General features: G+C 49.3%; 1 protein-coding gene across 1 annotated transcript in view; it reads left to right on the top strand.

The window, feature by feature from the left end:
• LOC115315313 overlaps positions 1 to 20,815 on the top strand; it is a 93,591-nt gene that overhangs the window by 38,224 nt on the left and 34,552 nt on the right. The window contains exons 7-9 of the mRNA XM_040213168.1: positions 3,369 to 3,478; positions 6,565 to 6,630; positions 6,735 to 6,880. Of these exons, the coding sequence (XP_040069102.1) occupies positions 3,369 to 3,478; positions 6,565 to 6,630; positions 6,735 to 6,880 (322 nt within the window). The remainder of the gene's footprint in view (positions 1 to 3,368; positions 3,479 to 6,564; positions 6,631 to 6,734; positions 6,881 to 20,815) is intronic.

The following is a 20,815-nucleotide window of genomic DNA, read 5'->3' as shown; positions in this document are numbered from 1 at the left end:
TGGACGTGTTGGACTGCTACCTAAACTCAACGCGTGTTTGCTTTGAGGACAAGGTGCATGTGCAAAGGCGTGGCATTTGTATCGGGTCTAGTGTGGCGCCTGTACTACGTGAGATTTTTCTTGCTGATTTTCACCACTCGGTTTTGCATGAGTTGGCTGACACCCCCGTTGTGAAGGTTTGTAGGTACGTTGACGATTTTATTATTTTTGTTAGTGTTCCTACAGAGCACAGCCTGGTCTCTTTAGTCGAGAATACTCTGGAGGTTTTTAGCAGATCTCCTAAGCATTTACATTTTACCTACGAACTTTAGTTGGAAGGATTTTTACAGTTTTTAGATGTCCGGTTGTCTTTTAACTCCCTTGACCTTGTGTGCTGGATGTGCAGGCCACGCACAAGAAAAGGTACTTTTGGCTTTTGACTCAGCCCACGTTAAATTGATAAAGAGTGGTATCGCCTTGCTGAGCCTCCGGTCGGCACTGCTGAAGTGCTGTCCGCATGTTGTGACAGTTTTGACCTTCAGACACTTCGCTTGGAACACTCCGGTTTCCCCTCGGTTCTAATACAGGGAGTTGCGGAATCCCTTCTAAAAAAGTTGAAAAGCTCATCCGTTGTACCCAAGAGGAAACCAAAGAATTTTGTAGTGCTACCTTACATTCATAAGGTGCCACACAATCTGAAAAGGCTAGCGTCTAAGTTCGACGTGGACGTTGTTTTCACTGCCCCATGCAGATTGTCAAAATTGTGCGCTATGGTGAGCGGGCCGAAAGTGAAGAAACCCGTTTGCAGCAAGAAACACGTCCCAAAGTTTGTGCCTTGTGCCACTGAAGTGGTTTACAAGATTCCTTCAACGTGTGGTCGTGTTTACATAGGCCAGACGGGACGTTGCTTAAATGATAGACTTCGAGAGCATGCGGCTTCTCTTGGCAAGAATTACGGTTCCCACTTGCCGGGGCCTTGTAAAACTTGTGGTTTTTCCCCCACGCTGGACGGTGCGCATGTGAAGGGACGCAACAAAGGAAGTTTGGAACGAGAGTTGCTGGAGGCGGCAAAAATACATGCTTGTGACAAAGACGTTTGCATAAGCGTCGCATCGGTGTATATGCAGCCGAAAGAGTACAGTTTCATTAACACTATATAACTTGTAAATATTAACGCGGCGCTTTTTCCTTTCCTCGTTCGGAGTGTGCGGTGGGCTGATGTAGCTGTTTTGCCGGCTTTTTGAACGGGCGGTGGGCGGGCTGTATCTGCTGATTTGGAGGTACGCCATGTTTTTTGTTGAGACGAGATGAAGCGCGTGCACGGCGATAGCAAAGTTGGAAGCATTCAATAAATTTTAGTTGCCAGTTAGCGCTTGTCCTGCGTGCTTCTTCGTCTTTTTGCCCCGTCTTTTCTGCGCTATTTTTAATATGAATGTCGGACGTATGCGCTCGCAAACAATCAGTCGACGAATATTTGAATTTGCGTTCGTGGCCAATGAGTACCGTGACGGCACTTATCATGACTTAAGAATGACAAGTTCTATAGTATGCTTAAAAATCAGGGTGGAAGCTTGCATTCATCGCTTCAGGTGCCCAAGCACGTCACAACCGCGTGATTTCTAATTTCGCTTTTTAGTTGAGGATTAAGTTCTTCATAACAATCAACACAACGCTAAATAGACGGGTCAAAGAGAAAGACACAGGAGAAGGACAAGTATTCTTCCGTCTATTCTGCGCTATCTTTCATTATGTCTATCCATGACCAATCCAACGTATTGTTTGGCTAATTGCGCTCACGCTTGTCACTTCGTAGGAGGGGCCCGCCAATCAAAGAGACAACATAGTGAACGCCCAAGGGAACGAGCGATGATGAGGCAGCCAAATGCGCTGTAATTGGTTGAGGCTGGTTTATGGTTGGTTTCATGGTTGGTTTTGTTGTGCGTAGATCAAAGGTAAATACATTAGAAATATTACAGAAGGAGGTCCCAGAGTCAGAGACTGGAAAGGGACCTTCTGTTGATGGTAGCAATAATATTAAAACAACTTTACAGCAGTCAGAATAGAAAATAAATTATGACATGAATAAATGAAACACAGAACTAATTACAGTGATATAAAATGAACAAAATAACAGTAAGTTAAACACTCATAATAATTATAAACTTATAAATAAAATAACACTGAATAAACAGAGCAAGGTTATAACAGTTGGAATTGCAAATCAATTTTGAGAATAAGTGAAATGCAGTACTAATTACAATAATATGAGAGACAAAACGGCAATTATCAAAAAGAGAGATACACAATGACGTCATGACAGCATTGTATGACTAAAAGGACTGAAGAAATATGCGAAGTTTCTGCTTAAACACGTGAATTGATTGTGATTGATTGATGGCTAAAGGTAATGAATTCCACACAGCCGTGGCTGAGAAGTTGGTGGTAAATTTACCATAGTTAGTCCTAGGCTTAGGCAATAACAAGTTATGATGAAATGCGAATCGAATTATCTTATGCTGTGGAAACTGATTATCGTTAAGAAGTGTTAGAGCGAGTTTGCCGTTCACGAAACTATACACAAGTAACCCGAGGGTATGTTTATTTAAATTGCTAACATATAAAATATTAAAAGCACGAAAAAACCAAGAAATATCAGATGAAAAGTGACTAAACGGAATGATACGAAATGCTTCATTTTGGACGTGCTGCAATGGAGACAAATGTGTGCGATAAGTATTTCCCCACGAAGATATGCTGTAGTTAAGATGACTATGTATAAATGCGTAGTAGAGGGAAATGAACGTATCGATGTGGAAAAAGGCGCGTACTTTGATTAATGCTCTTATGCCGAATGCTGCTTTTCTAGTTAAGGAGTTAATATGCCTGTGGAATTTTAAATGAGTGTCTAATTCAACCCCAAGAAATACAACGTGGCTTGCAGCCGTCAATACATTAGAGTTTAAGTGAACCGATGGAAGCCCTGGAACGATTTTGTTGGTTGATGTGAAAATGACAAAAGTAGATTTAGAAGCGTTAATGTTCAGTATATTACGCCGACGCCAGTTAGCAACATTGGCAGCGTCAGCGTTAGTTTTGAGTAACAATGAGTCAAGGCTGTTATCGGAAGTAAAGATGGTAGTATCGTCAGCGTATAGTAAACAGCCAGAAAAATTAATGCACTGAGGAAGGTCGTTAATATATATTAGGAACAACAGAGGTCCAAGAATGGAGCCCTGGGGGACGCCAATATTAGTAGTTCTAAAGTGGTGGGAAAACAAAAGCACGTGGGTGAATTTGGCGGAAAAACAAACGCGCGAGTTACGCAAAAGGTCGACAAACCTGCCCGTCATGTAGTTCACAGAAAACACACGTTATTACTTTTTTTTCAGATGTCACTATGCAGGCAATTATTGTGGCCGGAGCTCACCTCTTGAACACGATATTTGCCGGCCCAGTCAGGGAGGACCCACTGACATACCTGATCCTGTACGGCCAATCTGTGAGTTTTTTGTTGATTGGTTTTCTTCTCCGCTCTTCAAAAATAACTAACTTATACTTAATTTTGATTATACGCTTGTACGATCCCAGCCTACAAACGGCGGATCTTCAGAGTTTTAAAGACATATTTCAGATACCGAAACGCCTCCGTAGGAAAGGGCTTCGCTACGAGTCGCGAAATTAGTTGCGCTTTAGATCAGAGACACATTGAGCTACCCTGGTGCTAAAAATTATTGTTGCCAGTCATCTACAGTTTTGCTGATATCGTGGGAAAGGCACTTTGGTCAACTCAAAGAAGTGTGAAGGCTAGTCCATGACAGAAGAAAACGCTATCGCCTGAACATCCTGATAGCGATTCCGAAGTCCGTTTCGCACAAAGTCCGACCGCCGCCGACGCTATAGGATCAGATGGAGCCAATCAAGCGAGGCGGAAACTGCAACTTCACTGCAATTGCCGTCTTTGTGCCTTCGCGATCAGCGACCATAGCAATCACGCGTACGGCGCGTTCATTGTGCGCGATTGGTTTGGTCGGTGATGCCAAACGCTCAAAGGGTGAAGAGCGCCATGAAGATGGCACTTTTGTCATTTCTTGATTGGCTCTATTGAATTGTAGGATCGGCTGCGGTAGGACTTGATGTGAAACGGAGTATCCGAAGCTCAAGTTCGTCTGCTTTTTTTTGCACGGGTTGTGGTGACCATACCTCGGCAAACCTCACTCATGAGGGCCCTCACTCACCCTCACTCACCCTCATCTTCACAGGTGAGGTGAGGGTGAGTGAGTTTCTGAACCAGGAAAATTCATGAGTGTGAGGGTGAGTGAGGGCCGTGAGGGCTGTGAGGGCGGTGAGGGCCGTGAGGGTGGTGAGGGCCGTGAGGGCCGTGAGGGCGGTGAGGGCCGTGAGGGCGGTGAGGGCCGTGAGGGCCATGAGGGTTATGAGGGCGGTGATGGCGGTGAGGGGTATGAGGGTCATGAGTGCGTGAGGGCGGTGAGTGGCATGAGGGCCATGAGTGCGTGAGTGCTGTGAGGGTGGTGAGTGAGTGAGGGCCGTGAGGGCGGTGAGGGCCATGAGTGCGTGAGGGGCGTGAGGGCGGTGAGTGGCGTGAGGGCCATGAGTGCGTGAGTGGTGTGAGGGTGGTGAGTGAGTGAGGGGCGTGAGGGCCGTGAGGGCGGTGAGTGCATGAGGTGTGTGAGGGCCATGAGTGCGTGAGGCGCCCTTCAGATCGAGCATCTTTCTCAGCAATTTTGGTGTTAATGGCGGGTTGTTCTCTAGCTTTCCCTAGATCGACTCGAATCGCTGAGATCAGGTCCGGCTCGAAATAAGCAAGCAACTCGGAGCAATTCGAATACGTTTGAAGCGGCTGCATCCAATCAGGGACGCAAAATTTTCACGTGATACCTCGTGCCAGTGATGATGACACCGAATGACTTGGTTCTGGTTTGAAATCGATCGTTTTTTTGGAAATAAACTGTTTCAGAAAGGTGCATTAGTATTCTTAACGAGGTTTAAATGCATAAAAACACGTTTATAACGCGTAATTGTGTCTAAATAGTACAAGAAAAATAAAATGTTATGATGACGATGGCAAATTGCAGCAATTGGTTGCTGCGTGTGATCGCGGGCGGCCCGTGTTGCTGGTGTTGCGACGTAAAGTTTCTGGGCGAAATTGCCCCATCTGAAGCTGGCCTGAGTGGCGTGAGGGCCATGAGTGCGTGAGGGGCGTGAGGGGTGTGAGGGCCGCACGGGCGGTGACGGGCGTGAGGGCGGTGAGTGGCGTGAGGGCGGTGAGTGGCGTGAGGGTGGTGAATGGCGTGAGGGCCGTGAGGGCGGTGAGGGCCGTGAGGGCGGTGAGGGCGGTGAGGGCCGTGAGGGCGGTGAGTGGCGTGAGGGCTTGAGTGCGTGAGGGCCGTGAGGGCCGTGAGGGCGGTGAGGGCCATGAGGGCGGTGAGGGCCGTGAGGGCGGTGAGTGGCGTGAGGGCTATGAGTGCGTGAGGGCCGTGAGGGCCGTGAGGGCGGTGAGGGCCGTGAGGGCGGTGAGTGGCGTGAGGGCGGTGAGTGTCGTCAGGGCCATGAGTGAGTGAAGGGCGTGAGGGCCGTGAGGGCGGTGAGGGGCGTGAGGGCCGTGAGGGCCGTGAGGGTCGTCAGGGGCGTGAGGGCGGTGAGTGCGTGAGGGCCGTGAGGTTCAGTGAGGGTGAGTGAAGGGCTGAAGGTGAGTGTGACTGTGGGGGTGAGGGTGAGTGAGGGGCTGAAGGTGAGTGTAGCTGTGAGGGTGAGGGTGAGTGAGGGGCTTAGGTGAGTGTGGCTGTGAGGGTGAGGGTGAGTGAGGGCGACCTAAAATGCCGACCTCTGGTGGTGACGTCAGAACGCCGGGCTCTGATTGGCTCTTATTAAAGGATAGTGGGTAAACCTCAAAGCATATGCTGCCTTGAGGTCTACTAACTATCTTTCAATCAGAGCCAATCAGAGCCCGGCGTTCTGACGTCACCCCAACCCCTGCAAAAGATGCAGACGAACTTGAGCTCCGCAGAGTCCGCAGGCGAGAGAGAGAGAGAGAGAGAAGTGTTGAAAAGAAAGGAAGCCTGGAACTTATTCCTGGAATCAATTCCAGGGCTGTTGGCGGCGCGAGTGTGTCCAGCATGCTCAGTCCGCAGGTGACCGTTGGCGCACGCAGCTGGTTTTCGAATGAAGAAGAGTGGCTGTCCCACGTCAACTCATCACCTCACTGTGTGAATCATATTGTACCAAGGGCTAGCGGTGCGTGCGTATGAAGTCAAAGCTTCGGAAAAAATTCCAGCGTTAAGATGCGAATAAACCTCCCCTCTTCGTAATTACTTGACTTACCGCAAGACACTCCTTGCAAACTAAGAACACCAAAAATGCAAGGCCCCACACGCACTCATTAAAGCTTCTCTTTATTAATACATGTTCGTGACACAAAAGAAGTTTAAACTTGTCTGAAACCGCCTAGAGCTCCCCGCAACCGAACATAGCAAATCATAACGGACGCATAAAACATGCAAGGGGCGTTCTCTGCTTCCCGGGTCTACTATCAAAATGACTGAGGCAATTTTGTTTGTTTGATTGCAGGTTGCCCTTCGACTTGAGGCACTGGAGTACCCAGGAATTCACATGAGGCTCATTGGCGTGTATAGCGTGAGAAACCTCTTAGCTCATTAATTACAATCACTGGCGCTCCGTCTTTTTTTCTTCCAGAAAAATATGGTGTTTTTTTGTGCATGTGCTTCATGTTTTTACAGGCGCCTTCTGTTGTTGAGACACTTATACGAGAACAGCATCCGCGAACGGTTCCTGTAGTTAAAGCCAGCTTTCTAATGAAGTCGCCGGGTCTGTTGAAGCGTGGAACAGTACATGACGCTGCTGACGTAGTAATATTTCTTACCCAGTGAGTATGATTCTGTCATTTGATAAACTAGCGCTGCGTAGCCCTATTCTATCCGGACGAGCATCGCACCGGCGTGCAGCCGTGTATCAGTATCAGCGAGCCTTCCTTCTGCGCTGGATAAACTTCTCATTTACAGCGAAGATACCAGACGCCCATTCAGGCTGAGCCAAAGGCTGAGTCATTCACACGCTTGCGACTTCTTTTGACCATGTGCCTTGTAAGCTCAAAAAATCTCTGACCACGAGAGGACACACGGGCGCCATCCATAGGGTAGCCATAGAACGCTTGCTGCTCTTTTTATATTTTCTTGTTTTTCGCGCATCAGTTTGCCTTGGCTCGAAATACTTTTCACAGTACTGTTAATGACCAGTTCATGGGAGATGGTCATTTGACCTCGCGAATACTTGCAAAACCTTCGCTTTAGTAAAATGCAGCTCCACGATCACATCAGAGATGACACCAGCGTGCCTATTTGTTATCTCGTCGCAAAACGTCGCAATAACTAGGTACAAGTATGGTCCCAAGAAAGACACTCTAATCTTCCGTCCACTGCCCCCCTCGATGACAGCTGCGGAATGAAAGCGCATGGCGACGCTGCGCGGAATCGGCATTTTAGAAATTAGAGATAAAAAACAACAAAAAAACACTTGAGAAAATATGAGCGACAGGAGCAAATGAGGACTTCACAGATGAGTTATTTACACCTTCTGGCGGTTTGAAGGCTTCGCCGCTCTCACCTTGCTGACGGAGGAGGAGAAGGAGGAATTCCGTAAAGTGGTAGAGAGGACGGAGTTTGTAATGCAGGAAAAACGCCGATGAAGTCCCGTCCTAAAAATAGAGGGAAACGTAAAGAGCCGAGAAAGGAAACGGGAGATGGGAAAGGAGAAACGAAAGAAAGAAAGCCGGTGGTCAATGTTAATAATCACTTGTCGCTACATATACAAACCCCCCCCCCCCCCACACACACACACACACACACATGCGCTGTTCTTGAAATGGCTGCTTTTAAAATTGTGCTGAACTGTGAGGTAGTACGTATCTTGCAGAGTTTTTCATCCAATAAACGCAGCCACAAGGGGCACAGCCAGATCGATGATTTTCAATACTGACGAAACACGTCGGTTGTTGATGCCCGCCACCAAGTTACGAAGAGCTTGCAGAAGGGGCATGATGTGACTTTGCCAGCTTGAGAAAGACTGAAGTGTAAGCGCAGTTCCTGGAGGAGTTCTCTGTTTCTTCTGGCTAGAAGATCTTTCTGATGAAACCTCACTGTAAGGGGCTTATAGGGTGGCTGTTTCGCTTTGATTTCTGCGGGGAAGGAGGTTGAACATTCACTAGCACCGCAGCAGCTGGATTACCTGAAATCGTGGGAATAGTCGGCTTGCCGTCTGTTTTTTCAGGAACACCATTTGCTTCCACGACGCTTGGCCAGGTTGATTGGTGTTGCGAAGTTTACTACGATTGTGTTGGCCTCAGCTGGGTGTCTTCCCTTGTTTGGTTAAGCGTGGGGACAGCTGTTATTGTGGTGGCGTGGTTCATTCCATCTCACGGGGAAACATCATTCCATTTCACGGGGAAAACATCATTCCATTTCACGGGAAAACATCAGGGGGGGATCGGTGGCCGAGTCATTCCATTTTCGAACGCGCGAGCGCACGGAGGTGAAATCATGAGCTCCGAAGGAGCGGCGATAACGGCCCTCGCCGGCCGCGGTGATACTGTTTTTCCCGGCTCAAGTGAGTACAGGTTTTTGTTGCCCCAGCTTCCATCAGGTGATTCAATGAAGAAAGCGGTCGTCCTTCACTGCGACATGGCCGGGAGGCCATACAGGATTGAGGATTTCCGGCAACCGCTCGACGAACTGGGGGTCCTCAGGGAGGTAGCCGGAATTGGGGCGTACCAGATGTCCCATGTCTGGCTGGTTGACCTGAGGACCGACGCGGCCAAGCTCAAGCTGGTGAACGCAGGGCGGCTCGCTGTCAAAGGACGCACCTGCATCGTCGTGGACCCCTCCAGGCAAGAGGTGCGCATCAAGCTGCACTGGGTGGCGTTCGACGTGTCGAACGACACCATTCGCAAGGCTTTCTCGGAGTACGGCGAGGTGAAGGACGTCGCGTCCGATCGCTGGAAGGTGCCGGGCTTCGAGGGAGCCGAGTCTACCACCCGGATAGTGCGGCTGGTACTCCGGGAGGGTGTCAACCTTGACCGCCTCCCCCATCAGCTGCGCTTAGGAGGCGGCTTGGTATTGGTCGTCGTGCCTGGGAGGGCTCCAGTATGCCTCCGGTGCCGTAGGACGGGGCATATACGTCGAGACTGCCGGGCTCCCAGGTGCTCCGAGTGCCGCGCCTATGGCCACGAGCGTGACGACTGTGTCCGCTCCTACGCCCGAGCCGTGGGACGAGGAGTCAACGAAGACCACGTCGACGACATGATGGACGAGGAAGAGGCGGAGAGAGCGGCCGCGCCCGTGAAAACCCAGGCCGAACAAGCCAAGAGCGACGACGCTTCCGGCACCTCCCCCGAAGTGAACAACACCGTGCTGCCGGACAAGCCGTCGACTACGGCTCCTGCAGATCCACCTGCAGTCGAGCGCTCGACGGTACCTCCAACAGGGAGCGCCGGCGGGGCAGCTGGTGCTTCGCCATTGCCAGACGAGGTCTCCATCATGCCAGAGATGGACGTCGAGCTGGGCTCTGCGAAGCGTAGGCTCGAAGACGTCACGGACATGACTGGTCAGGAACTTCGGCTGCGTCAGCTCGAGCGCAGGTGGAGAATGGTGTCGGGCGGGAGCGGAGTGGATGGCCACCAGCGGTCCGGCGCAGACCGAGGAGGACCACGCGACAAACTGTCGCAGTGAACGGCAGTGTAGGCGGGTTGGTCCTCACTAACCCATGGTCTCCTTACAAAGTCCTGTCCGAGTAGCGACCCTTAATGTCCGAGGCCTCTCAGATCGCAGGAGGCAGAGGCAACTCTGCCGTCTAGCAGTCGAACAGGACCTCGACATCATCGCTGTGCAGGAGACCAAGGTCGAGAGTGAGGACCAGACCAACTTCATGGTTAGACCTTTTTCGGCGCGTTACGAAGTGTGTGTTAGTCACGCGGTTGGGTCGTCAGCGGGCTGTTTGTTGTTAGTGCGCCAGAGTTTGGGTGCAACGGTCGAGGCGGTGACGACATGCGATTCAGGGCGCTTTGTTGTATGTGATTTGCCTCTTTCATCGTATGATTGGAGGGTCATTTGTGTGTACCCCTCCAATAGGGTTGATGAGCGGCGGGAGCTTTTTGATTTCATGCATCAGTATTGCAAAAGTGACCGCCTTATTATTTTTCTTGGCGATTTCAATTGCGTCTGCTCTGCTGGGGACAAGTCCAGCTCAACGCCCTATCGCGATTTAAGCACCGAGAGCCTTCTGAGGTTAATCAACGAGTCCGGCTTTGATGACGTCGGGGAATGTTTGAGGAATGGCCGCGAAATCCAGTACACCCATTTCCAAGGGTCAAGTCACGCCCGTCTAGATCGAGCGTACGTTTCTTTAGATTTGATACCATTATGTTTTGAATATCGCGTGCACCCTGTTTCCTTTAGTGATCACTGTCTAGTTTCCTTTTGTATGCGTAGTAAATCCCAAGCCAGGAAAGTCTTCAGCTGGGAATTATGGAAATTGAACACGAAACTGTTGGAGGATGACGTTTTCACTGCCGAAGTGCAGGCCGCAGTTGAAACACTGGAGAGCCAGAAAAAATTAGGGTATGGTGTGAGATGGGAGCTTTTTAAGCAGGAAATAAAAATGAAAGCGTTAGAGCGGGCAGGCGTACTTAAAAGCACTGAAAGAAGCAACGAAATGTTATTGCGTAATAATTTGCGGATACTGCTAAAGGAAGAGACTAAAATGCCTGGGGCATACAAAGATGATGTTTCTTGTGTGAAAGATAAACTCGAGATTCTAGATCGGGAACGATATTGTGGGGCGATTGTTAGAGCCAGAGCCGAAAGATGGTCAACAGGCGAAGCGCCAACTAAGCGTGCGCTGAGCCTCGAGAAAAGATATGCTCGGCGTAACGAGATAACGGGGGTAGAGAGGAACGGATCACTTACGACCGATAAGGAAGAAATCGAACTTGCATTTTTCGAGTATTACAGTAGATTATTTGCGTCCTGTCCAGTAGATGTCCAGCTTTTTAAAGATGAATTTTTGGGTTTCATGCCGCGCATAGATGACGAAACGAAAGAATTACTAGAATCGACCATCAGCATAGAGGAAGTGGTCTTTGCAATAGAAGCCCTGAACCCGGGAAAGTCCCCTGGCCCAGACGGCCTAAGTGCAGTTTTTTATAAGACTCAGAAGCACGAGATTGCCGCAGTCCTAGCCAAGGTATTCAATGAAGCATATGATTTGAATATGTTGCCTCCATCTTTTATGTCGTCGCACACAGTGTTAATTCCCAAAACAGATGACGCAGTTAAGTTGCAGCACGTCACAGCGTATCGGCCGATCAGTCTGACTAATGTCGACTACAAAATTTTAATGAAGATCTTAGCAAGGAGATTGCAATCTGTAATATCGGAAATAGTAGGGCCCCATCAAACTTGCGGCATTAAAGGAAGGACTATTTGTACCAACATCCACAAAGCACGCAGTGTTCTGGAGTGTTGCGACGCAATGCGTACTTGCGTTGCGATGCTCCAGGTAGATTTGGAAAAGGCTTTCGATCGCGTGCCTCACGACCTGCTTTTAACCATTCTCGATCATGTAAACGTCGGCGCTGTTATCCGTGAAGGTGTCAGCATGGCGTACAACGGTTGCTCGACGAGACTTATGGTGAACAAGTCGGTTGGAAAACGTATAAAAGTGAATCGATCCGTCCGCCAAGGGTGTCCTTTGTCACCACTTCTTTTTTGCATTTACATAGAATCCCTTTGCATTAGTATTTTTAAAAACAGTACTATCAGTGGTTTTCAGCTTCATGCGACCGAAGTTAAAGTGTTAGCGTATGCTGATGATATTGCAGTGTTTTGTTCCAACCGCGAGAGTATTGTTCAAGTCGTTCACACGCTTAAACGTTATTGCGAAGTCAGTGGCAGCTCTGTTAACTGGGCCAAGTGCCTGGGATTTTGGCATGGAGAGTGGAGCTCTACTCCTAGTTCGTTTGCCAACATGCAGTGGGTGACCACCCCCGTAAAATATTTGGGAGTGCCTCTAGAAAATTATCGCGATAGCGAACCCTATTGGCGACGGCAGGTAATGGAGCTTCGCGAAAGAGTAGAAAAAAGTCGGAGGTATAATCTGTCTATTTTTGCACGGGCCACAGTTTGCAATTTGTTTTTTGTCAGCAAACTGTGGTACGTTCTACAAGTTTTGCATTGTTCGCGGGTAAATGTGCAGAAATTGCACCGGGTATTTGCAGTGTTTATTTGGGGTTCCACGTGGGAGCGATCGAGTAGGACGAATCTTTTCCGGCGCGTACGCAATGGGGGGCTTAGTTTGACGCATTTGTTTTTACGTCAGGTTGTTAATCGGTTCATGTATTTTCGGGACATAAGTGACCCCTTTTTGCGCACCGTTTGTCAAGTGAGAGTTGCAAGCAGGTTGCCTGAGATGATTGTTTCCACGTCATCGATGTCGGGTGGTATTCACGGATATTTAAAGGAAGTCGTTGCCTCATGTAAATTTCTGTTATCTCGTTTTTCAGTTGAGTATTTGAGTGAGGTTCCTCGGAAAAGATTGTATAAGGCTGTGTGCGATACTGTGTTTCCTATACCTCTATACAGAGCCTTATACTGTGCAGGCCCAGGGCAAGATGTCTTGAAGCGCGTTAAGCGTATGGTGGTGCCCGCAGGCACCAAGACTTTCTTCTTTACATTACATTCAGGTACACTGCCAGTCAAGACATGGCTAAACGAGAGGGGACTTTTTGTACCGTGGGGGGATCACTGTTTTTTATGCAAGAAGCCAGAGACGGTCGAACACGTGTTTCTTGAGTGCTGGGATGGGGTCTTCTTCTGTGACGTCCTCCAACGTACCCTGAAGAAGGACCTCCCCCTGGATGCGCATGGAATCCGTTATCTATCGGTTAAAAACGAGGAAGGTTTTCCCTTTGACCTGGTTATGCTGTTGGGTCTGCACAGTATTTGGAAGTCCCGAATGGCTGTACACAACGCTGAAAATAATGTACGGGAGGCGCGGGAATATTTTCGTGAAAGTGTATCTTTGTTAGTTGAAGTCAACAGAGCACAGAAGTGCGAGCCTGAGTGGCTTCCGCGCATTGAGGCACTTTTGTCCATGAAACAATTTTAGCCTCCGACGCCAGTCACTTCGGACTGGTTTAGTTTAGCCTTGCCCTGCTTCCTATGGTTTGAGCGAAATGCCTGCCTATTTGACAATGTAAAAAAAACCCGGCAATAAAGAAAAAAAAAAAAAAAAAAAAATCGGTGGCCGAGTGGGCTGAAGCGCACACCCAGCTCGACGCGCGTGGAGCGAGAGCTCGCGTTGCAGAACCCAGGGATCCTAGTTCGAGCCCCACTCCTGGCCGTTTCGATCTGGATGAGCATCGTACCGGCGTGCGGTCGTGTATCACTACTGCGTGGTGCACGTTAAAGACCCTAGGCTAGCGGTTGTACTGCACTGGCTAAATTGTTCATCTACAGCGTGTGACTCGTCGCAACTTTAAAAATGGCAGACCAACTACACGCTGTATAAATATCCCCACAACCCCAATTATTATTATTGGGAAAACATCACGATGTCGCGTGGTGTTTCCTCCACAGTCCTCGCATTTGGATGGGGCGTTTGGCGGTCATTCTTCGATGACATGGGCGTTGGAGCACCGAAGACACCTTTTTACGCGCACACGTTTGGGTTAGGCGGCCAAGTTTTCCGTACGAGTGGCGTTGCACTGGTCGGGGTGAGTATGCAGTGACTGAATGTCGGACGCAGCCCACAGCGACATGACTTGGCAACTCACTTCCGACGAAAGTGAGGCGTACTGTTTGGGAATTATCCAAGCGCCTCAGTTGAGCAAGTTTAAATATGCTCTTAAAGAGGGGGGGGGGGGGGGGGGGGGGGTGCAACGATATTTGGACTTTTATCAAAAATTTTGGAAGTTGGCCTCTAACACTTCTGAAGTAAAGAAGAGAAAACCGATTTAGCCTGCCTGTCTTTGCTGTTGTCTGGCACCCCTTAACCCTGGCACCCCTTAACTCACTCCCAGTCTTTAGCGTCGCACCTAGTAGTACCTCTAGTGACATAATTCGGAGTGCCGTGTAAGTTCTCATGTGCTCTCTCGGAGGACGCTTCTTCTCACTCTCTCTCTGCTGACATTAGCGGGCGTTATGCTGCAGTTTAGAGCCGAGCGACGTCACGTAAACTTCTCGCCGTAGTTCCTTCGGCTGCCAGTCACGGATGCAGGTAGGGAAAAAAGCCCGACTTTTGCTTCGCGATTAAGCAGCGGAATCGCGAATTTTTTTTTTTTTATTGAAAGAGATATTTTCTTTATCCCCCGGGACATGAAAAACAACGTAAAACTGACGAGGTGCAAATTCTTTTAATCTTAAACTCATTTCGACCCCCCCCCCCCCCCCCCTTTAAGCTGTGCTCTAAGCTCTTCTTCAGTAATGTCGTTCGATACGTCCTGTATGACACCCACGGCATGAGTTTTGGACTTTGGTTAAAACGCGTACATCGATAAACCTAGCAAAGTTTCACGCTTCAACAGCTGTAGTCTGTAAGTTCCGGGTTGCAATAGTAATGACGTTTAGTGCCTTATTTGGCCTGATTTGCAGGATACTGGAGGGAGCGATGTTTTCTAACTCCGCGGTCAGGCAGTTACTATTATAGCTTGTGATTTGCTTTGTGGGGTCTTTCGGAGTGAAGACCACAAGGTTGCCCAGAGCTTAAGGGAACGTGGCACTGGGTGCCATTATCTTGAGGGCAAGGTTGAGCGTTCTTTTCCTCCGTTTGTTTGAGTGCACAGTTTGGAAGTCCCGCATATCGAATGTTATCTCCGAGGCGCCCGAAGTAGATTCTGCGTAGTAGTGCGATGAGAGTGGTAGTGCGTTCGTTGGATTCTTCACTTCCGTGAGGTCCTTTTCACGCTCTATCATGTTGACGTCGTCCGGAATTTCCTCTGGGGAGCACTTTAAACCGGACAAAAAGGCTGTCCCCCAGGGATACGCCAGGGAAGCATTGGCTACTGTGGGGTTGGTCGCATTTAACGTCCCTTGTTTTTGGAAGGTCATCGTAGCTGGATACTTGGTTTGCCCTTGCCGGGAGAACCAATGTTCCCAGTTACAACTTTCAGATGTAATTGAATGAAGAAAAAAAAAAAGGTTTTCTGATTAAATAATACAAGATACTGCTGATTTTCGAAATAGTACTGCTCGCAATCCGCCTTGCTGCCCTCTCGCTGTGCATTGCTTTGGTGTAAGGCCGGAAGGGAGAAGGACGAAGAACGTGAGCATGCTTGTTGTTATCGCCACTGCGTGCACCTCACAGCCAGACAGAAGCAAATCTGTCCTTTCTAAGAAGGCAGAGAAGTAAGCAACGTTTTTCTCATAAAGCTTTTTGAGACTGAAGAAGGTAGTGAGTGCGGAAGGTAGGAGCTACCATAGAGTTTTTACGATAAACATTAGAGGCTCAGCTGGCTCTAGTGTTTAGGGGACTTCCGGTTGTAAATTGAAGCAGACAGCAACCAGTTTACGCTTCCAGTCTTCCTGTGTATTCCTATGGGAAAATGTACGTGATATTTTTCTTTTCACCAGGGAATAATAGAAATCAGCGTAATTTCTTTACTCGTAACGGGTACTATGTAGCTTTATTCACATTATAAATGTGTAACTTGTTTAGCTACAGATTTCTTTTTTTATTACAAAGCGATGTTCAAGTTAGCAAAAATGGATGCCCGGGTCTATGTCGTACAGCATGATATGTAAATACAAGCTATCAATCAAAGCGAAACGAATAATTAAAAAGGGCTTAGGGTCTGTTACTAATCCAGTAGATTTGTTACCGATTTGTTACTAACCCAGTACGTTGGTTACTAATCCACAGGTTGTTACTAACCCAGAACGTGTTCTTCGTTCCAGTACTCTATGCTTCGTTCTTGTCGTCAGTATTGATTGTTTGATTTGGCATTATTAGCATCATTTGGTGTCTTGTCAAGCTGATTCACTCTGCCAGCTTTATAACAATGACTTTATGCGTAAATACGTTCCCTATAATAACAGTCTGCAACGTCAACACATATCATACACGTGTATTGGCCTACTTTAGCGCAGTGTTCGACGCCATGAATTCTAAAGAAAAGATCTTTGACATATTTTTGTACATCCCATTGTAAAACGTTCCAAACTTTTTATTCTGTCACAACACTAATGAATATTGTCTCTTATAATCGGGAGCGAAAAGAAAGCGCATTTGCCTTTGCCTGTAGGAATGCATTACCAGAAGTCAAATTTAGACTGGTTGCTGTCTGCTTCAAGCAAGCAAGCAAGCAAAACTTTATTTTCTGTAAGGGCCTACGTCCTGGTCCGGACGGCCCGTCCGGCCCACGTCTCGCGGATGGATTCCGCGAGGGGACCGGAGTGATTAATTAGTCCTTCTAGTGCGGTGGGTATGTCCGTGCCCGTGGGTGGAGCCAGCCATTCCTCCCAAGAATTGATATGTGAGAGGGTTGGGGGAAGGGTGGGTGGGTTACAAGACCAGTAGGTGTGAGGGATGGAAGGGTATTCTCCGCATTTTGGGCAGGTGGGGGAGCCGGGTCGTTTGTAGATGTGGTGGAAGATGTGGTGCGATGGAAGAGAGTTGGTCTGGGCTTGCCTGACGAGGGAGGATTGTTGCCTAGACATGGTCTTTGGTGGGTGAGGGTAAATGGTCCGCTCTTCACGTTGCTCTTTTAATCTCGACTTCCGCAGGGCTCGGTGAGCGTTTCTTGTTGTGCCTACCGAGTAGACAGCCGGCCATGACGTGACGGGACCCGGGGAGTTTTCGCGGGTGAGACGATGGGCTGTCTCATTTCCCTCCACGCCTTGGTGGCCAGGCGTCCATACGAGGCGGAATTTTTTGTCCGGGTAGCAGACATGTATTTCACGGACTAGGTTATCTGTCATAAAGTGTAATGTGTTATCGGTGCAGTTTCGTAGGGCGCGCTGTGAGTCCGTGAAGATTAGCGTGGGATTAGTGTTAGGTTGTTGGGCTGCGTGTTCCATGGCTTTGGCGATGGCGTATTCTTCCAAATCGTCGATCGTTGGGGGTTCTGTGAAGGTTTCCAAGTAATATGTTTTAGTGCGTGTGTTGACGAAAGCTATTTTGCCATGCGTGACCTGGTGACTGGCATCAGCAAAATACGTATCATGCTCCGTTTCATGTAGGTAGCGTATTCGCTTTTCGTGGGCTTTGGCGCGGAGTTTTCGTCTCTCGGGGTTGTTGTCGGGGTTCATGTTTTTCGGTAGTGGTTCCACTGTAACATTTGGGTTGGCGCTTTTCCATGGAGGGTGAGGTATGGGGATTGGGGGAAGTGAGTCTGTGTTGATATCTAATGTCTGTAAAATTGTTCGCCCTTGGTTTGAGGTAGAAAGTCGTAATATTTGCCCGTCTTTGTGCATTTGCATGCGTTCTGTAATGGTGTTGAAAGTTCCCGTGATGAGAAGGCGTTCGCTGGACGCGTGGCGCGGCACTCCCAAGGCGAGTCGGTACAGTTTACGGAGACTGGCTTCGAGCTTTTTGATTTGGGTACATGTTGTCGTGAGGTATGGTAGTGTGTATTGGAGACGAGATATGACGAAGGCGTCGATGATATGGAGTAGATTATGCTCTTTGAGTCCGGTTCTGTGATTTGTGGTCCGCTGTATCAGGTGTGCGATCTGGTTGATTTGGGTGTGAAGGCGGTGGATCTGCTTCAAAACGCAACAGCACACCGGGTGATGCGCTGCGGCGTGATGCGCGCGAACGCATCTTGCAGCATAGCCCGCTTCTTACTATGATCGTCGCAGTCGAGGAGTATGCGGAGTGCAAGTTCGTCTGCTTCTAGCGCAGGGGGGTAGCGGTGACGTCAGAACGCCGAGCCCTGATTGGCTGATCGCGACCCCCTATCTGAGCGTCGTCTGCTCCTTTGCAACGTTGTCTGCTCGCTACGTCGTCTGCGTCTGTCTTACCTTTCCTGCGACTTTCAGAAGTGCAGAGGCCAGATTCACGAAACGATCTTACGCCAAAAATGTGCGTGAGACAAAACTTAAAACACATTCGTATTCACGCAACAAAATTTTCGTAAGTTTTGCGCAGGTTACGACGAAATCCTACGGACAGCTCCGAAGCTGTCTTACGCACTTCTTACGATCAAATGAGCATGGCCGACAGCGTCGCGGTCGCGACGACCCACGGACGTTTATTTTTCTACGTGCGCTTCTCACGCGTCCCGACTTCAAGCAGCAAGAAAAAAATAAAAAGTAATTGAAACAGACCACGACGAACAAGAACGACGAACAAGAACAGCATCGGTTAAAGGAACAACGGCAGGCCATCTACCAGCGCACTGCCGCTCGTGCAGATGCAGTGCAGAGCTCAACAATATTACCATCATAGCAAGAAACAAAAACACGTATGCTCGGGAAATGATAGAGACCATGGCCATAGAGGGAAACCAAGCGACATGCGTCAGCGAGCCATCAATCAAGCTTAGCACCAAAGAGAAGCAATTTTTGCGGTGCTTTCCGCCCCGCAGGCGTACAAATGTCCTTTAAACATTGAGCTCCAGAAACGAAAACGAAAAGAAGAAGAAAAAGATAAGAAAGCAAGAATTTCGAAAACAAAAGCAGCAGAGGATCACGGGAGGAAAGAAAAAGAAGAATTAAAACCGTAGTTGGTAGTCCAGCGGAGTGTCTATGTCTTTTTCTGTCCCTGTTTCTCACGCTTCATCTCTCCTCTAAGTTCAGCTGGCCCCAGTCCAAGTAACATGCACCAACTGGCTCAACTGAAACCCGTAACTAAGAACGATGGATCCACAAACACCTGGTAAAAGCTCCAATTGCCACGATTCCACCGAACGCGACCAAGCGAGCACGGCAGTTAGGCCTAGCTGGCACTCCGCAACTCGGCGACCGTCTGCCCACGACCGGCTGGCGTGCTGAATGGAATATGCCCGCGCGACCCTTGTGAACCCTTCCCGTATTATACTTTGATCGCTGATCTCAATTTCAGATTAAGAGGTCAGTTTCTTCCTCTTGTTATCTCCTTGTTTTCCGAGGCAACGGTGACTCTCGCCGGAGGAAAAGTTGTGAATTTCCGACAGACGCAGGAAAGGTAAAGCAGCCATTGCTTTGACTAGCAGACGTAAAGCAGACGGCGTTAACTGCGCCAACCCGCCGACGCCGTTAAAGAATGAGGGGTCTCGCCGCACACGAAAGGAAGGAAAATGTATTTAGGAGGGCACTTGCGGACACTAACACGCTCACCTCTCGGTTCTTAGCAAACAAACCTCAGCGCCTCGGGACACCTCGCCAGTGAGTCCTTTGACATCGCTCCTTGATGCGCGTCTGCTAGTTGTTAAACAAAAACAACGTACCGCTCGAGTTATTTCGTCTGCCCTCTCTGAAAGGCGAAGTCGAGCTCGCTCGTAAAAACCTGCACTTCCGAAAGTCGCAGGAAAGGTAAGACAGACGCAGACGATGTTGCGAGCAGACGACGTTGCGAAGGAGCAGACGACGCTGAGATAGGTGGTCGCGATCAGCCAATCAGGGCCCGGCGTTCTGACGTCACCGCTACTTCCTTTCTCATGCGCAGAAGACGAAAATGAGCCCACTTGCGAGGCGTATAGGCGGGCGGCGTCGGCGGGCGTTCCGCAGGATTCACAGTCCGGATCGACGTGCCGGTCGAACCTATGAAGCCAAACCGGTGGCGTTGCACAGCCCGGCCACTCTCGTAAGATCACGGCGACAGTTGTCCGGTCCATTTGGCACTGAAGTTGGTACGGGCGGTACCCGCCATCGTTCACCTGTCCGGGTGACGCCGCTGAATTCCCCTGGCCACGAGAAGCTTCGAAAAAGAAGGAGAGACAGAGAACGAAAAAGAAAGACTAATTTAGATCAAAGAAATCCCCCTTCAAATATATTTGGTTTTTTTTACACAGAAGTACGTCTTTCTCCGCGTTTGGAAACGGGGGGGGGGGGGGGGGGGGGGGGGCGACGTTGGACAGCTGATGTCACAAAAACTTGGTCACGGAAGTGGCGTCGCAGAGAGCACATCGGATCGTCGACCCATTAGCATCGCCGCGCTCCCTGACGGTGCGCCGTGACTGCTGCCGAAAGGCGCGTAGTCACGCTATCGCATTAAAAGGACGCGCACGCGCGTCCTTTTAATGCGATAGCGCTTGTGGCTATCTTCCTCCCCCCCCCCCCCCCCCCCTGAATGTTTTTGGACTCCCTGGCCGCCTAATGCGAACAGCGGAGTAGGTATGCGCCGTAGACCATATCAGCTCGCATTCTCACACTCCTTATTATTCGCACCCTATTTGAAGGACCTCACGACCTTGACGTCGTCCTAAAGGTCGTCCTAGACGTCGTCCTTGAGGTCGAGAGGCCGTCCGAGACGTCGTCCTGTTAGTTGTCTTTCGCACCACCCCTTCTACTCGACCACCACCCGCCAAATGCGCCACGCTCGACCGGGAAAGGCGATCTTGAGAATCGCTTAGAAAGATACTTGCACCAAATCCTAGATCACACTCGAAACGAGATGCAGTGCAGGCTCGAAGCCTTCGAAAAGCACATTGAGGCGAAATTTCAAAGATATATCAAAGCCCTTAGCGCCCAACTAAACAGCATGATAAGAAACAAAATCTAAGCGCTGGAACATCGTCTCCAATTACGGTTCGGGGGTCCTTGTCCAAATAGGTACGAGGGCCCTCATATCTTCTACCCCCCGCCCGGGCCGAGAGGCTATGCCGGGCCCA

Source organism: Ixodes scapularis, unplaced genomic scaffold, assembly GCF_016920785.2.
Source record: "Ixodes scapularis isolate PalLabHiFi unplaced genomic scaffold, ASM1692078v2 PGA_scaffold4__175_contigs__length_147842914, whole genome shotgun sequence".
Lineage (NCBI taxonomy): Eukaryota > Metazoa > Arthropoda > Arachnida > Ixodida > Ixodidae > Ixodes > Ixodes scapularis.
The sequence above is the reverse complement of the archived record's forward strand: the minus strand, read 5'-3'. Positions and strand labels throughout refer to the sequence as shown.